Source organism: Petaurus breviceps, unplaced genomic scaffold, assembly GCF_028583685.1.
Source record: "Petaurus breviceps papuanus isolate PSGF00001 unplaced genomic scaffold, PetGlider_PUasm1.0 91133, whole genome shotgun sequence".
Lineage (NCBI taxonomy): Eukaryota > Metazoa > Chordata > Mammalia > Diprotodontia > Petauridae > Petaurus > Petaurus breviceps.
Genome location: NW_027187419.1, coordinates 4,749,288 through 4,773,823, shown reverse-complemented (window position 1 = coordinate 4,773,823; position 24,536 = coordinate 4,749,288). Strand labels below are relative to the sequence as shown.

The following is a 24,536-nucleotide window of genomic DNA, read 5'->3' as shown; positions in this document are numbered from 1 at the left end:
AATAAGTATTCCACAGGGCATCTTCCTTTTCTTGGTTATTTTTCTTTTTTAATCTGTTGTTTGAAATTCGTGGCTTTTATTGGTATATTTACTTTATGGCATACATAAAGCGCTGTATTAAAAAATAAATTGTGTTGTAAAAGCATTCGGTAATGTTTATTAATATTGACTAGTCGAGGAGCAGCGAACTCTATTGCTTGAAGGGTAATTTGTGGTAATACCAGCTAAGCATTCGCAGCTTGTCAAATGACTCTGTCTAATCTCTAGTCAGTGCCGACATTAAAAGGGGGTGGGGGAGAGGGCTAATTTTCCTTGTGAAGGGAGGTCTTAGATTCACGAGCTAGCCTTTCTTTATTCCTGGGGGTTCCATTTCTCTTCTTGGTGTCCAGCCAGTCCCAAGTGGTACCCTTGATTCTGAAAACAGGCTTTCCCTGACTTCTCTTGTGTCTTGGGGTAATTGGTATTCTAGGGGAGGTGTACCACCAACAGCTGTTTTTTGAGTAACCACTTTGAGGATAAAGGAACAAGAACATGGAGATGTTATCCTGAGCATTTTGGCAGTCAGTAAGGTAGAGAGGCAGGATCCCTATCCACCAAGAGCTTATAGTCTAAAGGAGCAAATAGGTGCTCCCTTTTGACCTTGGACTGGCTAGCCTCCAAAAATAACACCTGCCACAGTGGGTCAGATTAATGGTCTGTCCAGCCCAGGATTCCATGACTGACAAGTGTGAGACTACTCATCTCATGCTTGTTTACTAGGATGTACCATGGGGAGGTGTGATAAAGTAACCTTAAATGATACCATTCTTATTGGGTTGCTGGAGTTGGGAAAGGGCATTGGGGCTGTAGCCCTTCCTTCTTCATCCCATGCTCAGCCTCCTCTATCCTGAGGCTCAGGCTTTTATAGACCAGGAGGAGGAGGACTCTGAGCCCTCCTCCTTTCATACAGATGGGATCTTACAGATGGTTATATTCAGAAATTTTCCGTGGAAGGCATTGCAATCACAGGATCAGAGAGCAAAAAGAACTTTCAGGATCATTGGATTATAACCCTCTCATTTTATAGGTGCAGCAACTGGTAAAGTGACTTGCCCAAAGTAACATAGCCAGCTAGTGAAGAACAGAGCTGGGACTACAATCTGGGTGTCCTGACTTGCAGCAGTAAAATTCTTTTCCTTCTCCCATGTTGCCATTCTGTGAACTGTGGGATATGACCTTGAGAGATGTTCTTTTGAATAAATGTGATATAATGTAGCCTGTCTGCTAGTCATGAATATCATTCTGTTAAAAAAAATAGAGTGCTAAATATGACCCCCAAAATCTGGGTGTTTGAGCTTTCTGGTGATTTTTGAGTCTAGGTAAATGGCAATTTTTTTTTTGACCTGAGGAAATTTCAGGAAAGAGAGTGAGTCTTTGTGAAATGATTTCTCTTTGCCCACCTACCTCTCTTTCAGCTTGGGAAACTGAATGAGCCCTGAGGAAGGCCCCTGCCCATAGTGCTTAGGAGTTTGAGTTTATTGAATGTGTTTCCCAGACAGGCTGTGTTCAGAAGGGCCTTGTAAAGACCTTACCCTAGTTTGATGCAGGAGACATTTTAGCGCCTCAGTGTTACTTGGCTGAACAGTTCCACACCTTTTTGCCTCTCACTCAGGCATTTGCTATAAATTGTGTATTCATTGGCACAAATATTCAGAGCCAGAAGGAGCTTTAGAGAATATTGAGTCCAAACCCCATCCACCATGCTGCAGATGAATAGAGTTTAGCATAGCACCCATCGTGGGCACTTAATAAATGCTTATTGAACTGAGTAAACTGAAGCACACAGAGTGGTCAATTGACTTCCCCAAGGCCAGCTAGCTAGAGCTGTGACTAGAATTCAGGGCTTCTAGCCTCATACTCACAGGGTTTCCTGCCCTCTATTTGCCTTGACTGAAGACTGGGCATGATTTGGCCTTGAGTTCTGGGTGCTATTGTATATACATGATGCATATATGTGATGGGTCAGCTAATAGTAAGTTAGAAAATAGAAAATCCCAAGTAGTGGTGGCTGTGTATACAGGGAGCCTCCCAAGACTGGTAAAGTGTTTCTGCTGAGAGGTCTGGACTGGGCAGGGTTGGCTCTGGATCAGAAGAGGAACATCCTGGGAATGGGGAAAGCCTTATGTTATTGATGGGACACAATGAAGCCAGTTGGTTTCTCTAATTGAAGAGTGGTAGGAAAAAGTGGGGTCTCACACAGTCATAGGATCTGAGTGTTAGAAGGAACCTCAGTGGTTAATCTAGTCTCAACCCATGCTGGAAGCATGAATCTCATCTACAGTATTGTATTATGGAGGGGATAGAGTACTAACCTTGGAACCAGGAAGATCCTGACTTTGACATCCATCAACAAGATAGGTAACTTCTCTGAGTCTCAGTTTCCTCACCTATAAAATCAGGGAATTGGACTAGATATATTTCAAGCTTCATTTTAGTTCTACTTTTGATTCTCTATTTGAAGACCTCACTCTCCTTTGAGGAAGTCCCATTCTATTTTTGGATCATCTTAAATTTTAGAAAGTTCTTCATTATATTAATCTGAAATCTGCTTCCCTTTTATTTTCGCTCAGAGGTCCTTTTCCACCCTGTGGAGTCTAGCAGAGTTAGTCTAATGCCTTTTCTACATGGCAGATCTTTAAATGTTAGAAAGGTATTAGATTATGATCCCCTTAGCTGCCTCTTCTCCATAAACATCTCTGGTTCATTCAATACATTCCTGCATAGCAATGGTTTCAAGTCCCCACAGTCATTCTGGTTGACCACTTATGGACCATAGCTTATCAATTTCTTTCCTAAAACATGGCAACTAGTACTGAACACAGAACTTAAATTGTGGTCCCATCAGAGTTGAGTGAGGTCCATCAGCTCTATACCTTCCTCCCACCTTTCCTCCTTGTGTACCCTAAGTCTGCTTCTGCTTACTTCTGTTCTTCCCAAATCTCAGCTTTCAGTTCCCAGATCTGCTAGACTTTGGCAAAAAGTCTCATTGTACAAAGTCTTTCGACCCCACCCAGTGGGAAATTCATCAAGAGGAATGTGAAGATACTGTCAGTAATGGTGTTGTCTCTTGATAGATGAGTGGAGCTCTTTAAACCAAGTTCTATCCTTTTCTGCTGGACAGAGAGATGGCTAGGATGCTGTTGGAACATTATGTTCCTTTCCACTGTGCCTGAATCGCTTTCCCCTCTTAATCCTCAACCTTTGAGCCCTGAGCCCAGCTGGTCCCCCCTTCTAGATTCTAGTGTTATGCATATAATTTAGTTGCTGTTTTATTTCTAGTGTGGGAATTGGATTACCCCAGACTCTGCCTCATTTTCTTTGCCCCTCTACCTATCTACTACTACTACCTTTTGTGTTATGTTCATGTGGTCCTTCTTGTATGCCATATTCAGACTAGCACTTCTCTTCCTGAAAAATTTCCAGCCCAAGCCCTTTCCTTTTGCTTGTCCCCGTTTCTCTTCTCTGCTTTATTTCTCCCTGGTTTGACTGAGTTCACCAAGTACCTCTTTGGTAGATGGGGCTGTAAGGTGAAAAGAACATTAGACTTGGAGCCAAGAGAGACTTAGGTTCAAATCCTGACCCTAATGTTTGTTGTATGAAAGGGAGGTGAATTAGAAAGTCAGTCTTCAGATTTGTCAGATGGAAGGGGTTGGATTAGATGGCCCCTGATGTCTCTTTTAGTTTTAAGATTTATGATTCTATGACCTAATTTTTCTAACTCTGTTTCTTGGAAAGTACCATGTAAAGCTTAAAGCAGATTAATAATAATGTGCTTTAGTAGTAAATAGTAAATAATAGTAGTAGAATAACTAACAATACCAGTAAATAATAACTAATGCTTGTATAGCACTTTAAAGTTTAGGTTAGATTATATATGTGTGTATATATATAATATATATGTACACACACATATATAGTCTAACTATGAGCTGTTATTATTGTTGCTAGTGTGTTTTATCTCCCACTAGACTGTAAGTTCCTTGAGGGCAGGTATTGTTTTGTTTAGTAGTTTTTTCCTTCCCTCAACCCCTAGCATGGCTGCCTTATCTGAGTCCTTAATAAATGTTTGTTAAATGAATTAATGACGCATGGTCACCCTGGTTCAATAACACCATGTGAAAAATGTATTGTTATACTATAGAGTAAATAAATGTAGGAAGTGCCACTCAGGAAACAGCTGCAGTTAGCCCCCCAAACAGAGGGAACAGGGTGTTGAGCTGTGTGTGTGTGTGTGTGTGTGTGTGTGTGTGTATCTCCTGCCCTCCTACCATCACCACTGTGGGATACATGGTGGGAATGTGCCTTGTCAGTGATTCAAAGATAGTCCTTTTCCCTCTAAACAGCCCTTTCAGAGAAAGAGGGATGTGTTTGTAACTCTGACCTCATCCATCTATGAAATCCACGTTGGCTTCCCTTATAAGTCACCCAGTTGGACATTTCCAATGAGGCAACATTACTCCAATGAGGAATATTACTTGAATAAAGTGGGCTGAGTGTACCCCCGTAGTCCCTTAAGTAGCAGAGAATTGCCAACAGCATAATACCTGTGCCATTTTGGTACTGAATAAGTGAGAGAGACACAGAATGCCACTCAATATAGTAAATGGACAAAATCAACACAGATAAGCATATAGGAATAGACAGTGTGTATCTTCACAAAAATTGATTGGACATGTATTAAATTGAACAGTTATCTATATTCTGTACAAGTGTGGGGCCTGGTATCTTGCTGGTGCCACTGAGGAATTGCATAGTAAAGAATGGGTCTGGGGCTAGGGCAGGACAGGTCTCTATGATTCCAGTTAGTTGAACCCTCAAAGGGGCTGGTTCTAAGTGCAAAGTTAGGGCTTTTGGCTAGATTTTAGGCCCTTGTTAAAAAGAAACAACCCCTTCCTCCAACCATCATATTTAATTTTCATTTATGTTGCAAAAAGGGAAGAGAAGAATATTGGGTCTTCCAAGAGACAAGATGCTCATTTTGACCTTTGGTTCTACTTAGTCACATCTGCTAAATAGTCAAACATGGTTTCTGTGGTAGGACACCAATTCTGATAGTGGCAGAAGTCAGAGGGGCATTAGCAGTGGTGGTGTGGGTTGTGGGGGGGGTGAGATTGGGGGAAGCCCCCATAAATGCAACTGTGTGGATGAATGTTCCATGCTAAAACTGGGTTAGCTTCAAAGCCCTCTTCATCAGTATGGCTTCCTCTGAGATAAAAGGAGAGCATGAGAACATATCTTCCAGGGTCACCTTTATAAAAGGGTGTGGAAACATCTGCAACCTGCCCAACTAGCCCTTCTTCACATCATACCATAGCCACAGAATGACATCAGAAGCCTGGGGAACCTCCAGGCTTGTGGGAGTACAGAAAGGGAACTGGGAAGTGTGGACGAGAGGGCAGAAAGGACACAGTGAATGTATTTTTTCCACTTTTACTTAAATTGCTGTTTTCTGCAGCCTGAATTTTTAAGGTATGGGCTGATTTTTTTTTAAGATCATGATGCCATCTAATGTAGATGTCTGCCAAGCAATCCATATGAGTTCACATCAGTTAGTTGGTAGATTGTGCCCCAAAGCTTCTACCATTTTGCCAAGTCTAGGTTTTCCTTCTTTTATGGGTTGGGAAGAGCCTGTGGTCTTGCAAACCATTTTACTTTATGTCCAGAAGTTAATTAGAAAGGGGGACTCTAACCCTAAACTCTCAGAAAAACCTCTTCTCCCTCTGCCATCTAACTCTCCTCCTCCCTGGCTCAGGCTTCCTAAGTGAGGGATGGAGACCTTTGCTCTTCTGTCCTGTGAGGGGAAGCCCATGGTCTTTGTCTGTGTCTGCATGTCCAGCAGCCAGGATCCAGGATGGAGTTTTCTCCCCAAAGTGGGCATGTCTTTGGTTTGACCACCAGCAGATTCAGGCATCCACCTCTCCAGAGGCTAGGGGATGCATCAGGAACTGGAGGGAGGCAAAGCAAGCTTCTGAATATATAACATATAAGATGCAAAGAGGAATATTTTCAGTGTCTTTTTTTAAAAAGGTACATTTCTTAATGCCAGAAATTTCTACTCTCTTCATGGCACATGACCATGTGTTTTGTGATGTTAAGTTGTATGTTGTTATATATGTTGAATACTCAAAGCAAGTATCATGTATGATGCCAGATCTGTAGCCCTGGGTATGTGGTGGTGGTAGTGGTAGTATCATCTAGCATTTATATAATGTTTTAAGGTTTGCAGAAACTTTATAAATGTTAATCTCATTTGATCCTCACAATAACCCTGAGAGGTAGGTGGTGTTATTATCCTCATTTGTAAACTGAGGCATATAGAAATTAAGTGACTTGCCCAGGATCTCACAGTTTGGAAGTATCTGAGGCAGGATTTGAACTTGGGTCTTCTGACTGCAGATTCAGCAGTGCTCTGTCCACTGCCTCTAAGTGTTCATAAATGCCTTGTCCAGTTTTAATGTTTGATAAAGGAAGGGGAGTGGAGGAAAAAAAAAAACCAAACTGATGGTGTCTTAGAAAAATTTCTTTCTGTTCTATTGGATAAATAAAAGAGAGAACTAAGTATGGAATGGAAACCAAGTGGGTAAGTGAGGAAACTGATGTAATCTGGGTTGGAGGTTGGAGGAGCTACCAGACTCTTGGGATTCTGGAATTTCACCTAGGCTCTATCTGATATGTTCTGGCCAGCTTGATTCCCTTGTACTCCTCAGAAACTCAGAGATGGGTGTGACCAGAGACCATGTAGTCCAGGAGTGGGGAACCTGCAGCCTTGAGGCTGTATGTGGCCTTCTAGATCCTTGGGTGCAGTTTAAAAAATTGAATCCAAGTTTTACAGAACAAATTCTTTTATTAAAGGGATTTGTTCTGTGAAGTTTGGATTCAGTCAAAGGGCTGCACTTGAGGACCTAGGGAGCCACATGTGGCCTCAAGGCCACAGGTTCACCACCCCTGGTCTAGTCCAACATGTACCCAAACAAGCATGTGCTTCACACCACACCCAGCAGTTGTCCATCTGGCTTTTGCTTGAAAGCCTCCAGGGAGGTGGAACCCACCACCTCACAAGGCTGCCAGTTCCTCATTTGAATACCTCTTAAAATGACTGAAAAGATCCTCCCTTCCCCATGTCAATCCTATATTTGCCTTTTTTTTTTTTTTCAATTTTCACCTGATACTTTTGGTTTTTTTCTCTGGGGGTCAGTCAGAAGATGTCTGATTCCTGTTTGACATGATGGTCCTTCAAATCCTTGAAGGCAGTTATCATGATGCTTGCAAGACTCAGGGGTCCTTAACTTGGAGTCTACGACCTTGATCTATAGAGATAGACAGATAACTATTTCAAAATAATTATTTCCCTTTATAATCCAAAATATTTTCTGTTCTGAGAAGGGAGGGGTTCATGGGCTTCACCAGCCTGACTGCCAGAGGGGTCCATAGCTCAAAAAAAGTTGAAGATCTCCTACCTAAATCTTGTCTTCTGGCTGAAAATTTTCATTGCCCATTATGGTATGACACTTGAAACTTTTCACCATCATGGTCACTATCCACCTTTGATACTCTCCAGCTTATTAAATATTCTCCCCAAAATGGAGTGCTTAGAATTCAACATATATGTGATCTGACCAGGCAGAGGCAGCTTTGGAGGAAGTTAAAACAGATATCACTGGAAATGCTATACACTGGGTGTCCCAAAAATCTTAGTGTAATTTGAAAGCCTGATATCGAGGGGCAGAAGGATGGGAAGAAGAGTGAGCAATGTTCGGTCCTTCTCTTCCATTCCCCGTCCCCCTCTTCCCATTATGGACCTCCTGACTGATCCCATCACTCTTTTAGTCTGGGCTGCCCATCTGTCTGGGGTCCACTCTCCTTAAGGTATCTTTCCACCTCACCCCAATCCCAGATGAGCTGCCTGCCTGGGGACACTTGCTTCATTGATTGTCCAAGATGACAGTTGGCCTTGTCAGTGCATCTGTGATGTGTCATTTAGGAAAAACTGAACTAAAGAGGAGAATATAAAATGTAAACTAAAGGGGAGAATGTAGCTGATGCAGGACAAATATAGTAATAGAACTCAGCTTCTACTCAGCACTTATTCCTATGTGGGAGGAAAGAAGTTTTAAAACTTATTTTTACCTAAAAAAAAAAATTAGGGGTCCCATCCCTGAGCCTTGTGAAATCATTCAAATCAAGAACATTCATTTAAAAAATGTTCTGTCCCACAGATATTTCTCAATTTATCTGTATCAACAAGGGTTGGACATTAGATATGGCTTTGCAAAGCCTGTGTGTGTGTACATATGCGGGTTAAGTGGACATGCATGCTTTTATGATTGGGAAATCATTTGCCTTTGGCAAGTGGGAAGAGGAGAGTCCAAGTGAGCAAAAGAAAACAGTCTGATTGGGAAAGAGTTCTGTAGAATAGTATGAGATTACAGTCAGATGTGTTCATGACCCCCAGGTACTGTATCCTTTTTTCAGAGTTATAGTTGCCCCTAGCCTGGGAAGACTGGAAGACTTTTATTTACCTTGAGGTTCATATGGCTTTGACATGGTGCTGACTTTCAATTACAGGATTTGAGAAGGAAGTGGTAGTACCAAGATCAGTTGGGTGTTGCTTTTCAATTGGGCACATTGAAGCTGATTTGATCTGTATCATACTTGGCCTCCTGACCATGTAGTTGTCCTTCACCCCTTCCCTTAAAAGCTACTTCAGTTACAATGAATGCTATGTCCTCTCAGAACCAGCTGTCCTTATATCTCAGCCTTGTTTTGTGGGTCACAGTGTAACAACCCCCAAACCTTGTCAGCCTTCTGATTGCAAGAACTAGTCAGCTTTCAAGAAGATTTGTCTGTTTCTCTGTGTGTGTGTGTGTGTGTGTGTGTGTGTTTGGGGTCTCCTTATTCAGGCTTCTAGCTCCAGCTCTATTTTTTGGGGAGCAGAGGCTCCAGTAGAAGCTACCACATAAGGCTGAATGACACAGGTCCTAAAAGGAGATCCTACAATAGCACAGAAGGGCCTGAGAACAGGAGGACTGGACTGGTGGGAGGGAAATCAGTGTTCCTGGGCCAGATGGTCCAAATTGGCTTCTGTGGGCCTTCTAGCCTGTGGTTCCAGAGTCTGAGCAAGCCTACACTTCTTGGCCCTTCTTCCCAACTCCCTGTTGGCAACATGGCTGTTCCCCAGCCTGTTTCCCATTAGCTCTCACAATGCTGGCTTTTGGTGGAGCGATGTGGTCGTGTGGGAAGGAGCCTATGGGTGGGAGAAGCAAGAGGCCTGAGTTCTTTTCCCCTGTCTGCCATTGTTGTTGTGTAGCTAGAGACCATACCTTGTTGATCTTTGCTCTGATCAGCATGGCCTTACTTTATTTAGTAAAGAGTGAATGGTGGCCTTATTATATTAGCATATGTACACACATATACACACATACATACATGCTATTTACAACTTACAGAGTTCTAACACAGTACCAGTGTAGCTAAACATGGAGTTGGTACTGCTTAGTTTTATTATCCCTTTCATTATCCCTCACTGCCCCTTTCTGTAAAAGACAGGGAATATGCCAACTTCATAGGATTGTTGTGAATGTAAAATGAGATAAAAAAAAAGTCTATAGCATCTTAGATTTAGAGTCAAGAAGGGACCTCAGAGGGTCATCTCATTCAGTCCCTTACTTAATAGATGAGGAAACTGACCCAAAGAAGTCCATTCACTTACCCATGGTCATACAGGTAGTCAAGCTGGGATTTCGATGACAGCAAATCGAGCATTCTTTCCATTTGTAACAAATGAAAAAAGTGTTTTCAGGGAGGTAAAAGTATTTTGTAAAGGTGTAGGACTTCTGTTACTTATTATGCCTTGCTCTTGTACCTCCTGTGAGGGTTTAAAATCTGGCACAAGGTAAATGGAAGGCCACTTGTGGGAGGGGTGTAGAGAGGGAAATGTTACTATTGAAACTTTGGACCTCAGATAAAGGAGCATCTCAGTGTCTCCAGAGAAGCAGTCTTGGCTTCTGGTTTCTAAGAGAGCTCAAGCCCATCTGTCTGTCTTGTCTGTCTTGGGCTCATTTCCCTAAACTGAAATGGATTTTCCTCTCTCAGCTTCATAGACGTCCATGGGTTAGTCCCATTCTCTCTGCCATTTCCCCTAGTCAGGAAAGGCATAGAATTACTTCTATGATTTAGGTACCCTATGTGGTACCTCATATTTCCACTAGAACCTAAGGTCTTCTTTACATCCCACTATTCCCAAAACTATTGGACCACCAGTTATGACTCGTGATGGAGAGGGGTGGGGAGGGGAGTCTTGGGCACGGTCTTCACCTCTTTCCTAAGTGAACCAGCATTAATCTATGTCTGTGTTTCCCTTACAGGAAACTTCACAGCGGGATGAAGACGTACGGGTGCGAGCTGTGTGGGAAGCGGTTCCTAGATAGTTTACGACTGAGAATGCACTTACTGGCTCATTCAGGTAGGTGGGGATGCCTCAGTTGGTCCATCTTGGGCTACAGGCAGTCAGCCATATGGTCCATCTATTCTTCTTCCTATTCTCCTGCCCTGGTCTGGGTATGTATAGGTCCTAGACCATAACCACTGCTTTCCTGATTTCCCAGTCTGGGATTCCATCAGTCCAGCTTGTCTCATTAGAATCTTAGTTCTCGTCAGTATGAAATCTTCTGTGTAAGATGCCAGGGTGTATTGTGGCGCTCTCTGGGTCTTTTTTTTTAGGGAGAACAAAGGAACCCCATGCCTTTTCCTGACCATGCCAAGTTACCAGGCAGACACCTAATGACATTCTCCCTCCTCCTGCTTGACAAAGGGCACCCTCCACCAGTTCATTTCTCCTCCCTGTGGGGCTGCAGATGCCTTGGGCTCTGCTTTGCCATACCTTCCGGGGGTATACTGCAGTTTCATTAACAAAACTGTTAAAGAATCAGGTCCTTGCTATCTAATGAATCTGACTATTTGGTTCAAGTTTTATGGAGGCCTTTCATTAAATAGATAGAGAAAAGTTGAACATTAAACTACTGACGGTGATAACTTTTGTAAGTTAATTTTGTCTGCTTCCAGTCATGGGCAACACAGGCCTGATCTTGGCTGTGTTATCTAGTAGGAATATATTTTCCCTTGGTAGAATGAGAATTCACAGAATAAACTGAATTCATCTTTCCTTGGTTCCTCTGCATTTACACATTGTTTTCTCCTCACCCAATCCAGGTTTATAGTGCTGAAATCCTTTATTTTTTCTCCTTTCTCCAACATCTATTGCATTAATAAAACCTGCCATATTTCCCCCTCCATAAGGCCTTGTGGATCTCTCTGTCCCTGCCTCTCCAGGGCACGTCCTTATTCCTTTGCTGAAACAACCTCAGAGTAATGCTTTTCCCCTCCTCTAGTCTGTCCACACCTGTTAAAATCATCTTCTTTTGTAAAACCTTCCTTGGATCTCCCTGGGATTGATCTCTTGGTCCTCAGTTTGGCTTTTTCTATGTGCTTATATTTTAAGTTATATAGTCATAATAATAGCAACTGATGTTTTTTGTGCTTTATAGTTTGCAAAGCACGTTATATGTATTAGCTCATTTGGTGCTCGAGACAACCCTTGAGAGAGTCATGCTTTTGTCATCCCCATTGTACAGATCAGGAGACTGAGGCAGGCAGACTAAGTGATATATCCAGGGTCACACACAGGATTTGAGCTTGGTTTTTCTTGCCTCCAGGTCCAAGAAGGACCACATGATTATCATTCCCATCTTATCTTCCATTAGCATGGTAAACTCCTTGAGGGCATCCACTAGCACTGTATATTTTGTATACAAGTAATTAGGTGCTTAATAAATGTTGGTTGAATTGAATTGAATTCCCCAAACATCATTTTCAGTGTTCTTATCCTACTAAAGCAATAATAGGGGCTCCTAGATAAAACAATTTTAACCTCTACTCTAAGGCCTTCCACTAGGTGTCCCACACTCTTTTTCCTTAACAGTATTGCACACTTATATAGGTTCACTTAGGAAAGAGGTGAAGGCCATGCCCAAGACTCCCCCCCATCCCTCTCCATGAGTCACAACTGGCGGTCCAATAGTTTTGGGAATAGCAGGACGTGAATCATGTCCTGTCTCTGACACATACCAGTTGGGGGACCTTGGGCAAAGTTATTCCTTATCTCTGTGCTCAAGGCTATTCTCTAAGACTTTAAGTTGCAGAAAAAGCATCACCTAGCAACCCCCTTGGTAGAGGGAGTTTCATTACCTGGGAAATTTTCTATATCAATAAAAGCAAAATTAAAAATGGAGGTTCTGGGAGCAACTCATGAGTAGGAAAAGGAAGACAGCATGGTGGAGGGATGAGGAGGTTCTAGGCACCTCAGTTCTCATGGGGAAAATCCAGGAGGAGATGGAAACTGAGGCATGGTGTTAAAATCAGAAAAGACAAGGTCAAAGTTAGGAGGGGAAATTCCATTTCTTTGGTGTCTTTGTATCTGTCCATCCCTTCTACCATGCCTGTGATTTGCAGTAGAGTACTGGGCGTTGAGCACATGGCCATTGGTTGACTGAAAGAGGTAATAGGGAAATCAATAGTCTCAAGTATACTACTTATTCTTTTTTTTTCCTTTTTTTTTTTTTTAAAGCGATCAGGGTTAAGTAACTTGCTCAAGGTTACATGGCCAGTTATTTCTGGGTGTGGTGCTAAGTATCTGAGCCCAGATTTGATCCCCAGGTCATCCCAACACTGGAGCCGGTGCTCTTACTCGCTGAGTCACCTGGCCGCCCCTTAGTATACTACTTATTAAAAAAAAAAAACCAACCTAACACCACAGGTCTGACAATGTACTGATATAAGACTGTACATTAAAAAAAAAATCCACTTGGTTCTTTAACCTGAGAGAAGAAAATGTGATGGAGAATATCTGATCAAGGGTCCAAAATTAGCAGGACAGATAGGAGTCATGATGTGTGATAGGAGTGTATTCTAGAATATCTGGCCAGTTGGAAATTGTTAATAACGTGTGCTTGACATAAATGGCCAAATGGACATGGAAGCTTAATGCTGTTTTTGTGGGTAACCGCAACTGTATGAACATCCTCTAGAAGGCTTAAAAAACAAAACAAAACTTCTTGATAATTTGGTTTTTCAGAAGGTCAGGGGAAGTTGCTTAGGGAACCACCATTCTAGACCTGATTCTGATCAACAAGGAGGATTGGATATGGTACAAATAAAAGAAACCTTGGGAGATGGTTCCATTTTAGAGTTCATGATAGGTAAAGAAACTTTGGATGGGCCTTGGCTTTAGAAAAAATGCAGAAAGTTTAGAGGAAAGAGATAAGGTCCATGATTGAGATTTTAGAAGGAAAAATCAAGCTCATGAAGAAGACTCTCAAGAGAAGAATTCTGATCATGAAGTAAAAAATGAATGAAAAGGGAACATTATTGAAAAAGATTGATATGGCCACACAAGGGGTTCTTAAAAAGTTCAGATTTCGTAGGACCATAGGATTTAAGGCTAGAAGGAACCTTAGAAATCATCTAGTCTAACCCCTCATAGATAATTTTAAAAGGTTGTCTTCAAAGATTGTTATTGTTGTCGGTCGCAACCTCTTTTGGGGTTTTCGTAGCAAAGATATTGGAATGGTTTAGCCATCTCCTTCTCTAGCTTATTTTGCAGATGAGGAAACTGAGGCAAGCAAGGTTAAGTGACTTGCCTAAGTCACATAGCTAGTAAGTGTCCGAGACCAGATTTGAACCCAGGAAGAGAAGTCTTGCCTACTCCAGGCCCAGCACTCTATCCATAGCGCCACCTAGCTGCCCATTCAAAAGATTAAAGCAAATGCAAGTAAACAAGGATTGATAGAAAAGACAGTCATGAACCTCTAAGATTAATTTTAAAAAACCAAAAACTTGGTAACAGAGTAAAGGTGTTTGTTGTTTTGGACCATTGATTTCATCATTGTGGGATAATTGGTGAGGAAATTCCCTGTACTAGCGAATGAATGAAGGAAAAAGCATTGGTTAATCACCTACTGTGTGCAAAGATTTATGCTCCTTACCTTTATGCAGATAGAGAGATGGAGCCAGTTCCTTCTCTCAAGCAGTTCCCATTCTAATGGGGAGGATTCAGGAGTGGGATGGAAATGTCCCGTGGTCCTGAGGGTACATACAGTGGTGAAACAGATGGAAATGCATCTGTAAGGTTCTTTCTACTCATAAAACCTTACGTGTCTGATTTTGAGCTGTTGGACACAATGCCAAGGACTTCAGTGTTGAACACTTTCTTTTCTGGGCTGGAGGAGGCCAGGTCATTAGCACCTTTAGAATCTGTTGGCCACAGTGCTTCTCCCTAGTGGTTGCTTCCTGGGGTGATGGCCAGGGAGAAAGCAGGATTAGTGGTCTGCAATTTATTAGAGTTGCCTGAGGTGACTTGCCCTGGGTTACATAACTTGTGTATATCCGAAGCAGCTCTTGAACCCCAGACTCCCGAATCCAAGGCTGTTCATCCATCCACTTTGTCATTCTAGTCAAACCAGTTGGGATGAATGCAATAATGATGACAGAAGGACAGAATGAAAGCAGTTTAATTCAGCAAACATCTCTTAAGTACCTACTATGCGAAAACGCTAAGGACACAAATATAGATAGGCAATGTAGATTTTGTATTGTAAAATATAGATTTTGTGATCTAAGAGAAAGGTGAGGAGATTACAGAAAGGTACATAGTTAACTGTTAAAAGGGAAGATGTCATAAGGGAAGAGAAGACAGACTAGTTGCAGTGGGAAATTTGTAGAGCAAGCAATTGCTTTCACATGGCGGGGCGGGGTGGAGGGATGGGTCAGGGAAAGAAAGCTTCATGAAGGAGGTAGCATCTGAGAATCTAAAAATAGAATCTCATATTTTAGCTTCTGTCCTCTCTCTAGGAGAAAATGGGAAACATCTTCAGACTAGGGAGGGTAGAACAGAGAGAGTTGAGAGAATTGAAACCCAGGATAAAGTGAAAAACTCATGAGAGCTCTTAGCTACCATTAATGAGTTCAAGTCTCCTAGCTCAGGTGACTCAAACATCTCTGGGTACTAGCAAAAGTGTGCAGAAGTAATTGGTGAGCCATTGTTATTAATCTTTGAGGAACCATGCAGGATACCCTAGGAGCAAAATGCCCTGATTTTCAAAGAAAGGCAGGAAGATAGATACTTAAACTCTGTATGCCAGTGAACTTGACTTCAATTCCCAGAAAAAAAAATCTAGAATGGATTATTAGAGGTGGTTTGTGAACACTTAGTGTTTCCAATGAGCCACAATAAGTTTGTTGGGTTATTCTGATATGACTTGTAACTCTGAAGGAAAAAAAAAATTGGAGGATTAAAGGAATGCCATAGATTTCTGTAGCTGAATTTCAGTGAGGCATTTGATAGTCTTTCATGATATCTTTATGTGAGAAGATAGAGAAGGGTGGCTTAGATGATAATACAAGTAAGTAGATTAATACCTGGGGGACTCCGTTTTTATTAGTGAATCATTGTCAACAGAGGAGGTCTCTAGGGGAACCAGTACCCCAGGTTTTTATCCTTTCCCTTTTCATTGAATATTTTTATCAAAGATTTAGATGAAGACGTTCTTATCAAATGTCTTATAAAATGCCATGTTTCTCAACTTTTCAGATGATATGAAGCAGTGAAAGATAGCTCATAAATTCTGCAATGGAATTGTGATCTTAAAAGGATCTAAACAGGTTAGAAAACAGAACAGAGCTCCTAATTAACAAGGGTGGATTTAAAGGCCGACATTTGGACTGAACAGTAATAACAATAATGGTGATGATAGTTGCTAGCATTTATATAGTACTTTAAAATTTCTGAACTGCTTTACAGTTATTCTGTCATTTGATCTTTAATACAACCCAGGGAGAATGGTGCTATATTTACAAAACCCCTTTTTGCAGATAAGGAAACCAAGGCAGACAGTGGTTAAATGACTTTCTCAGGGCTAAACAGGTAGTATAAGTGTATATGTTTGTGTGTGCATACCTATTAAGCGTGTATATGTGTGTGTGTGTATATATATATATATCAAGAAGTAATCAAGTCTATACATACATATTTATGCACACATGCACACATATGTAAATATGTATGTATAGTATAAGTGTCTAAGAATAGATGTCAGTATGGTATAAGAAGGAGTCCTGGATTTTTAGTCAGGACAAACTATCCTTAGGTACTAGCTGAATGACCTCTGAAGTTGGCTAGCCTCAGTTTCCTCATCTATATAATGGTAATAATAATACCTGCAGCTCTTGCCTTGAAGCTCAAATGAGATCATGGATGTAAATTTTTTTTGCAAAACAAACATATTATGTACATATAACTTATATGAAAAAGACCTGGAGCCTTTGACTGATTGTTTAATGTGGTGCGGTAGACATAAGAAACCTGTGGCCTTAGGCTTCATTAATATAAACACAGCGTTCATGATTGGAGATTCTCAGTAGTTCCATTGTTTTTTGTTTTTTTTTGCTTGGCCCAGCAATAGTTGGCATACAAGGTTCAATTCTGACTGCCACTATTTCAGAAGATCATGGCAGAACTTTGGAGCAATAGAGTTCAATAGGTCTGATCACTCTTATCATCTTTCTAATAGTTCTTCTACTACGTATGGAATTGTATGCTTGAAGCTGTCAGGGGCTTAGAGGTAATCAAGGCAAACCTCCTTGTTCTACAGATGAGGAAACTAAGGCCCAGGAGGTTAAATTAGCTGCCTAGTATCACATAGGTAATGAGTGGTAGAGCTAAGTTTGGAAATTTGGTCATGTCTTCTGTCCCCCAATTCATTGCCCTTTCTGTTACATCATGTTGTTCGTTCAGAAGAGGACAAATAGTATGGTAACAGGACTAGAAAGCACCATGTCATAGGAAGATCGCGTTAAGAGGTCCAGAATCTCAGTCTTTAAACATTTGAGGTGCCATCATGTAGAAGAAAGGGATTCATTCTATTAATTCTGCTTGGACTCAGTGAGCAGAAGGAAGATTAATGGATGGAAGCAATACAGAGGTCCATTTTAATTCCATGTAGGGAGAAATTTCCTAATAATTAGAACTCTCCAAAGAAAAATAGAGTTGAACTCAAAAGATAATGAATTCCCCATCATTGGAGGGCTTTAAGTAGACATGGGATGACTCCTTGTTAGGATGTCATAGAAGGAACTTGTACTCCAAATGCGTGACAAGTATGGGCCATAAGGCGCTTCCAACTCTGAGATTATTTCATTGTAAATTTGTTTTTTTTTTTTAATTCTCAGTTTAGGCCATTCCAAATAACTCCTTAATGGTAAGCTGGAGCCTGTTGGCTCATCTCATCCTGCCAGTTCTATCTAACATGTTATTGAAAACATATCATCAGACTCTCAATTTTGGAGGCTTTAGAAAGAACATAAAGTCACCTGGAGATGTGATCATAGCAAGTAACTGCAGAGGTTTGAGTTTCCAGTTCATGATTGCAGATAACACTGAATTTACTATGGGTTTTAGTGATTTTACTCTGATTTCACCTCCCTGTTATCAGTCGTCTTTTTAAAAATATATATTTTGGGGCAGCTAGGTGGCGCAGTGAATAGAGCACCAGCTCTGGAGTTAGGAGGACCTGAGTTCAAATTTGGCCTCAGACACCTGATACTTACTAGCTGTGTGACTTTGGGCAAGTCACTTAACCCCAATTGCCCTGCTTTCCCCCTCCAAAAAGACATGTATGTGTGTGTATAGTATTTTGTTGAATATTTCCTAATTACATGTAAGGTGTTGAAAATAAAATTTATATCTCCAGGCTGGCAAACCTAAGAAAACTTTTGTGTAGCAAACTTTGGGTCTTATATGAAGGGCTAAGTTAATTCTTATTTAACAAGAGAAGACCTTTTTTATGAAACAACCAAACCCATTCTTGAATGTGCTGCTAATCTAAGTCTGCTCCGAAAGTTGATGCTTAGAGAACAGGGATGGGCAGTGAAAGTTAACCCCAGATTTTATTTTATTTTATTTTTTGGCAAATAGTATTTTATTTTTTCCAATTACATGTAAAGTTAGTTTTCAGCATTCATATTTTATAGGATTTTGAATTTCAATTTTTTTCTCCCTCCTTCCTTCCCATCCTCCTCCCTGCCCCAAGACAGCAAGCAATCTGATATAGATTATACATGTACAGTCATGTAAACATATTTCCACATTAGTCATGTTGTGAAAGAAGAAATAGAACAGGGTGACTAGGTGGCGCAGTGAATAGAGCACCAGCCCTGGAGTCAGGGGGACCTGAGTTCAAATCTGGCCTCAGACACTTAACACAAAAACTAGCTGTGTGACCTTGGGCAAGTCACTTAACCCCAACTGCCCTCCAAAAAAAACTGAGTGGCAAGGTGGCCCAGTGAGTAAAAGCTCTGGCCCCAGAGTCAGGAGGACCCAAGTTTGGTTCCGGCCTCAGACACTTCACACACACACACACACACACACACACACACACAACAATTGCCTTGTAAACCTGGGAAAATTTCATAACCCAAATCTCCAAAAAAAAGAAAAAAAAAAAAAAAAAAAAAGAAGAAGAAACCCACAAAAAAGATAAAAATAGTATGCTTCAATCTGCATTCAGACTCAATAGTTCTTTCTCTGGATGTGGATATCATTTTCTAAAAATGAGTCTTTGGAATTGTTTTGGATCATTATATTATTGAGGAGAGCTAAGTCAATCATAGTTGATCTTTTCATAGTGTTGCTGTTACTGTGTACAGTGTCCCCTGGTTCTGCTCACGCCACTCGGCATCAGTTCATGCAAATCTTTCCAGGTTTTTCTAAAGTCCTCCTGCTCATCATTTCTTATGGAACAAAGAATTCCATTACATTCATTTATCACCCCTTGTTCAGTCATTCCCCAATTGATGAGCATCTTCTCAATTTGCAATATTTTGCCACCACAAAAAGGGATGCTATAAATATTTTCATACAAGTAAGTCCTTTTCACTTTTTTATGATCTCTTTGGGATACAGACCTAATAGTGGTGTTGCTGGATCAGAGGGTATGCACAGCTTAGCTGCCCTTTGGGCATAGTTCCTAATTGCTCTCCCAAATGGTTGGATCAATTCACAACTCCACCAACAATGCTTAATCCCAGATTTTATCAACAGAAATTGGATTTTACTTGCTCCCATTCCTTCCATCGATGTTTGATACCAGAGCTTTCTAAAATGTGGAATCAAGGCTTAAGTCTGTTGGTGATGGAGCATGTTTTCATGCTGCTAAAAAAAGAATTTATTTATTTGAACTGAGAGATGGCTTCATGCAGGGCACTTTCTCAGCTTAGGGCTGGGTGTTCATAGTGTAAGCATGAATGGACAAGGGACACCTGGCATGACCCTACCCATTTTTCAGTAGTGGAAACAGAATCATAGAGCAATATTGCCAATGAGCCCCAATTTTCAAGGCTGTGAGGGGTTTTGTTTTGGGGCTAGGGAAGTAGTAGACGGTTTCCCCATAGTAGTGGTCTGATGCTGCCCCTGGGCTGGAATGAGTGCCCTTGCCCCCCCCCCCCCAAATGCTACTCCCCAGTTCATCCTAGGCACTGCCCTGGTACAATATTGTCTCTGTTCCTTGGAGCTGCTAGTGCATCGTGTTTGCATGTCAGCTCTCTTTCCCTTCCCCCATTCCTTCCCTCTTGCCCCTCCCCTCCTTTTTGGCGAGCCCTGCCTCTGTTTGTTATTGTAGTTTTGGCACGGCGCCAGCCCTGGCTGAACGCCAGGCTTGTGGGTACAGTATGTACAGTGAATGCTGCGCCAAGTTTGTCATCATACAAGATTAATTTTTTTTTTCTAATCTGGCAGGGGTGGGGTGAAGGAGGAGGCAAGAAAAGGGTTGCTCTGATACTTGAAAATAGACTACAGTGAATTCCAGGGCAGTGTTATTTATGAAAGGAATAAGACCCTCTGACTTGTCTTTTCCCTCTCTCTCTCCTCATCTTCTCTTCTTCCCCCATCAGATGAAATCAGCTTGTATGAGATCGACAATGTGAGGTCTTATTTTCAGTGACTAGAATATTAAATTTACTCTCCTAAATCAGTTTTCATTGTGTTGAAATTGACAATTTGTTTAATTAGAAGTTTGCCCTGTAGGAGGCCCCTCTTAGAGACATTCATTCTCTCTCTCTCTCTCTCTCTCTCTCTCTCTCTCTCTCTCTCTCTCTCCCTCTCTCCCTCTCTTCTTCCCTCCTTCTCTCCCCCTCTCCCCTTCCCCCCCCCCTTCCTGTCCCCCCCCCCTTTTCTCTCATTTAAATGAGAGTAGTGAACATTTAGTGTAATTGAAGTTTTCATTTTGGTTCCAACAAGTTAACTAATCAAGTATTTATGAGATATACCTGATGATAATTTAAGTTAACAAACAACAAATTAACTCATCAGATTTTCTCTAGGTCAGGGACAGAGCCAAGGCCAGTGTAGGGGTAAGGATGAGATCAAAACTAGGAAAGCTAAAAATTGCCACTCAGCTGAGGTCAGTGCCATATTACCCCCATGGATGGGTGGGGGATATACTTCTGTACCCCTGGGTTTTAACTCCCTAAAAGTTGTAAATCAGGGACAGGGACAGGGATCTCAAGAGAGATACATCCCCAAACTGTCCTTTGCTGAAAAAAATAAAATACATCTGATGCATTGGGTCTTTAGATCTGACTTTTAAATTACTAGATGAGCAGAGGGAGAAAAAATATACCCAAAACGAGTATTGATCTGAAGTTTCCCATGTGGAGGTGGGTGGGGAAATGGGGTGAGAAATATCCAGAGACCTCCATTTCCTTTTCAGTGTTTCAATCCCCACTGTAAAAGGGTTATTACGAGTCCTAGAATGTTCATAGGGGGCCCAGAGCTTAGTCAGACTCAAGCTGATTCTGAAACTGTTGCTACTATATATCCCCTCCAATACTGAATTTCCCACAACCTAGTCTGCCATGCGGGCGGCATTCATTTCAGGTTTAGGATAGCCTAGAATTGTCTTTTCCACATTGTTAATGGTCTATCCTATTTGGCATTTGCATGGTATTTTGGGGGTGGGGTGGGGAGGGTGACTTCCTTCTACTCTGAGTATGTTATTCATTCATTCATTCATTCATTCAACAAATACTTGTTCAGCATGTTCTGAGAATTTTTGGCTGCATCAGAGGTTTTTGTGCAAGGGGATGACTTGTGGATCATGGTGCTGGGAAAAGGTAGATTGGGCTTAAAATGCTTTCAGTGTAGAACATTGAACAAAGTACTGTAGTTATGCTGAGATGAATTAACCAAGGCTGCAAGCCCTTGAAAAGTTAATAATTTAGTAGGGCAAGATAAAAACTTGTTCTTCTCACATATCACATGCAAACTTGATTTGTAGTTAAATGCCTTAAGAGTAGCACAAAGAACTTCCCCACATCATAAGTTAGAAAGCTGAGATGTGAACTTAAATTCTCTGATTCCAAATCTAGCACCGTTCATGGCATTATATGGCCAGAGGAGGGAAAGATCATGGAGAAATTGGGAAAACCTCCATGGCAGAATTTTCATGAGTTGGCCCTTGGAATCTGGATAGGACTTTTACAGGTAAAGGTTGGAGAAGGCATTACTTACAAGAAAGGACACTGTAAGCAAGGGCGTGGAGGCACGCAACCTAAAAGGATGTTTTCTGCACATAAGTGAAGTGCAATGTCTGAATTCTGAGGTTAAAGTAGCAGACTTTTATGAAGGACATTGTTGGAAAGGTAGGCCAAAGCCAGATTATGAAGGGATTTGGTTGTTAGATCAGGAAGTTTGGACTTTCTTGTATAGGCAGTAGAGAGTTACGCCAAGTTTTTAAGGAGGGAAGTGATGTCATATTGAGAGTAGAACTGGCTCCTAAATGATGTGATATAAAGCAACCAGGACTTTAGAACTTTAGCAACTATGTCTTTATTGGCTACTTCCTGTTGGCCCTTGTGACTGGGCTGTGGCCAGAGTGGGGAGAGGCCAGTATCCTGTACCATGGGTGAGATATCTTCTCATCCCCAGTTCACACCGATACTGTTTGCCCAAGCAGACATCTTGAGCTAGTGAGAAATTGCCCCTTATATCAGACCCTGCTCAAAGCCCTGGGAGAGAAAGCCCCATTATTACATCATTTTATTTTCAGAGTCCAGCCTTGGTAGCCATCGTGAGACAACAAAACTTGGCTATTGCGTCATTAAAAGTAGAGGGGACATGACAGTTTATGTCTCATAATTGTCACGTTTCTATCATGTGTGACTGGACAGGAGAGACAACGGGAGTCGTTAATGAGGTTCCAAGGACCATTCTTGTTACTGTTTTTGTCTGTCTCTCTGTTTCTGTATGTGTCTTCATGCTAACATTTCTCTGTCTCTCTGTGTCTCTGTCTCTTGCACAGTTCCAGGAGAGGAGATTTTGTTAAGGTGTCTTTCCTTCTTCCCCTTCTGTCCATGGAACAGGCTATCAGGGCAGAGAAGGAAGATGGAGGGATGAGGCAGCTTCACAATACCCCACGTGAGGAGTGAACCCCAAACTGGCCAACCCCTGAAATCAAGACAAAATTGAACATGCTCAGCTCGCTCTAGAGATGGCCGGTTTTGGGCGGGGTCTTCTGACCCTAAAGCTTCCTCCACTTTCTCTATCTTTCCCTTTCTTCCTTTGCAGATCAGATATCTACTAAGAGCAAGGGATTGAAGGTTATCAAACCGAGATCTGAAACCAGTAGCTAATTCATTGACTCTCTATGCCCCTACCCCTCTTTAATGAATGTAAACTTTTTCTCTCCTCCGTTCCTATTTCTGCCACCAGGGCAAAACCAGGAGATAAGCAGGGGAGGAGAAATTTGATACTCCCCTCCTCACCTCCTTTTGCCTAAAATCCTTCAGCATGTCATGAGATCTAAGGGGAGGTTAGGATGCAGGGAAGGGATGACCCAGAAGCCCACTCCCCTTTTTATTTTGTTTGTCCAAAGTGGATCAGAGTGGAAAAAGAAAGAAGAGCCGAGAGATGCATCCCTCTCTCCACCAGCTTTCTGGAGCATACTTCCTCCCCCTCTCTGTTTTTTCTCTCTCCTCTAAATTTGGCCAGCATCCCGAATTTTTTCCCTGAGTGATGTCGTCACTGGCCTGCCGGCAGGTCTGGATGTTCTGCCAGCATTCCAGAGAGTTTATGATCGCTTGCAGATGTGCATCCAAGAACACGCTGTACCCAAAGCAGAAATTAATGCAGGCTTGACTGCTGTCCAAGCCTCATACACAGGAGAGAGGAAAAAAAAAAGAAAACAAAAACTGTTTAATGCTGTTTATAAATTATACACTGGCTGATGAAAAATACATTTCTTTTTGGGGGGGTGGTTGTTGTTTTTCCTCCCTCCGATCATCCCCCTCCTACCCCCCACTTCTCTCTGTCTCAAGAGCCTAAACTGAGACCAGAAGAATATGGTTTTGCTTTTTAGCTCCTGTTTTGGCTGGGATCCTAAACCCTGCTGCTGATTCACAGCCAGAGTATTTTTCCCCTTTACCTGATGAAATATAACCCCCCCCCCCCAAGCCTGGATGGGGTAGGTTTTGTTTTTAGTTTATTTATAAATTTTTTTTTGGTCTAGGTTTTTGTTCCTGAAGGTGTCAGGCTCTGTGTGCAGCTCAGACACTAGCTGTGAGGCTGGGTCCCGCTGCAACACCACCCGCCTGGGAGCTGATAAATCTTCTGCACATCTGCCTACCTTAATGCTGCTAAATATATGTGATGAGGGTCCTAGATCCTATGTTTTACAGGGTTCACATTAGGCAGGCAGGACAGAGACAGTTTGGAAAGTTCATTGTATTTAAACAATGTTTCTGTTGTTTTTTTCCTCCCCTTTCTTTCCCTCCCACCTCCGACCCTAGTGCGAAAAAGGGGGTTCATGACTCTCCCCGAAAAAAAAGACACATGTCTGTCACTCCATATGGTGCCCTAACAAGGGTTGGGCAGCTCATTGCACCCACCCCTCCCATCCCCCTACCCTGGTTTATTCTATAAATTTGTTTCCACATTATGTCCTATCCATTTACATGGCTTTTGTGTTTTTTAATACTGCTAATGTTTATCATTTGCCCAACAGGCTCGACAGATTTTGCTTCCTGTAGAGCATCGCGGCTTTAAAGCCCCCTCGTTGCTAAGTAGCAGCCTCCCTGTACTGTAATGGGCTGATTTGGTATTCCGTTCAGAGCTGTATCTTATTTTTGTATGCAAGACAAAGTGTTTTGATGGAGGACGATTGCAGCAGTGTCTGGAGGCTGTTTGGAGTTTTATGGGCTGTACAGTACACTGTGTGCTCTCCGAACAGAACACAGGCTGTTGAATTTTGGATTCGGTTTGTCATTTTTCCCCCCTTGGAGAGGAGGCTGTCAGATAGAACATTACTTTAAGGGTGGAGGAAAGAAAGTGGAAATTATGTTAATAACCTCTCTCTCTCTCTCTCTCTCTCTCTCTCTCTCTCTCTCTCTCTCTC

At 41.8% G+C, this 24,536-nt stretch overlaps 1 protein-coding gene and 1 long non-coding RNA gene across 3 annotated transcripts in view; one reads left to right on the top strand and one right to left on the bottom strand.

Annotated features, from left to right (window-relative positions):
• Window positions 1-24,536, top strand: part of ZBTB16 (zinc finger and BTB domain containing 16) — a 244,224-nt gene that overhangs the window by 97,575 nt on the left and 122,113 nt on the right. For both annotated transcript variants that reach the window (XM_069080159.1, XM_069080158.1), the window contains exon 3: window positions 10,404-10,501. In XM_069080159.1, the coding sequence (XP_068936260.1) occupies window positions 10,404-10,501 (98 nt within the window). The remainder of the gene's footprint in view (window positions 1-10,403; window positions 10,502-24,536) is intronic.
• Window positions 20,354-24,536, bottom strand: part of LOC138154752 (uncharacterized) — a 19,166-nt gene continuing 14,983 nt past the window's right edge. The window contains exon 4 of the long non-coding RNA XR_011166679.1: window positions 20,354-22,591. This is a non-coding gene — a long non-coding RNA (uncharacterized lncRNA). The remainder of the gene's footprint in view (window positions 22,592-24,536) is intronic.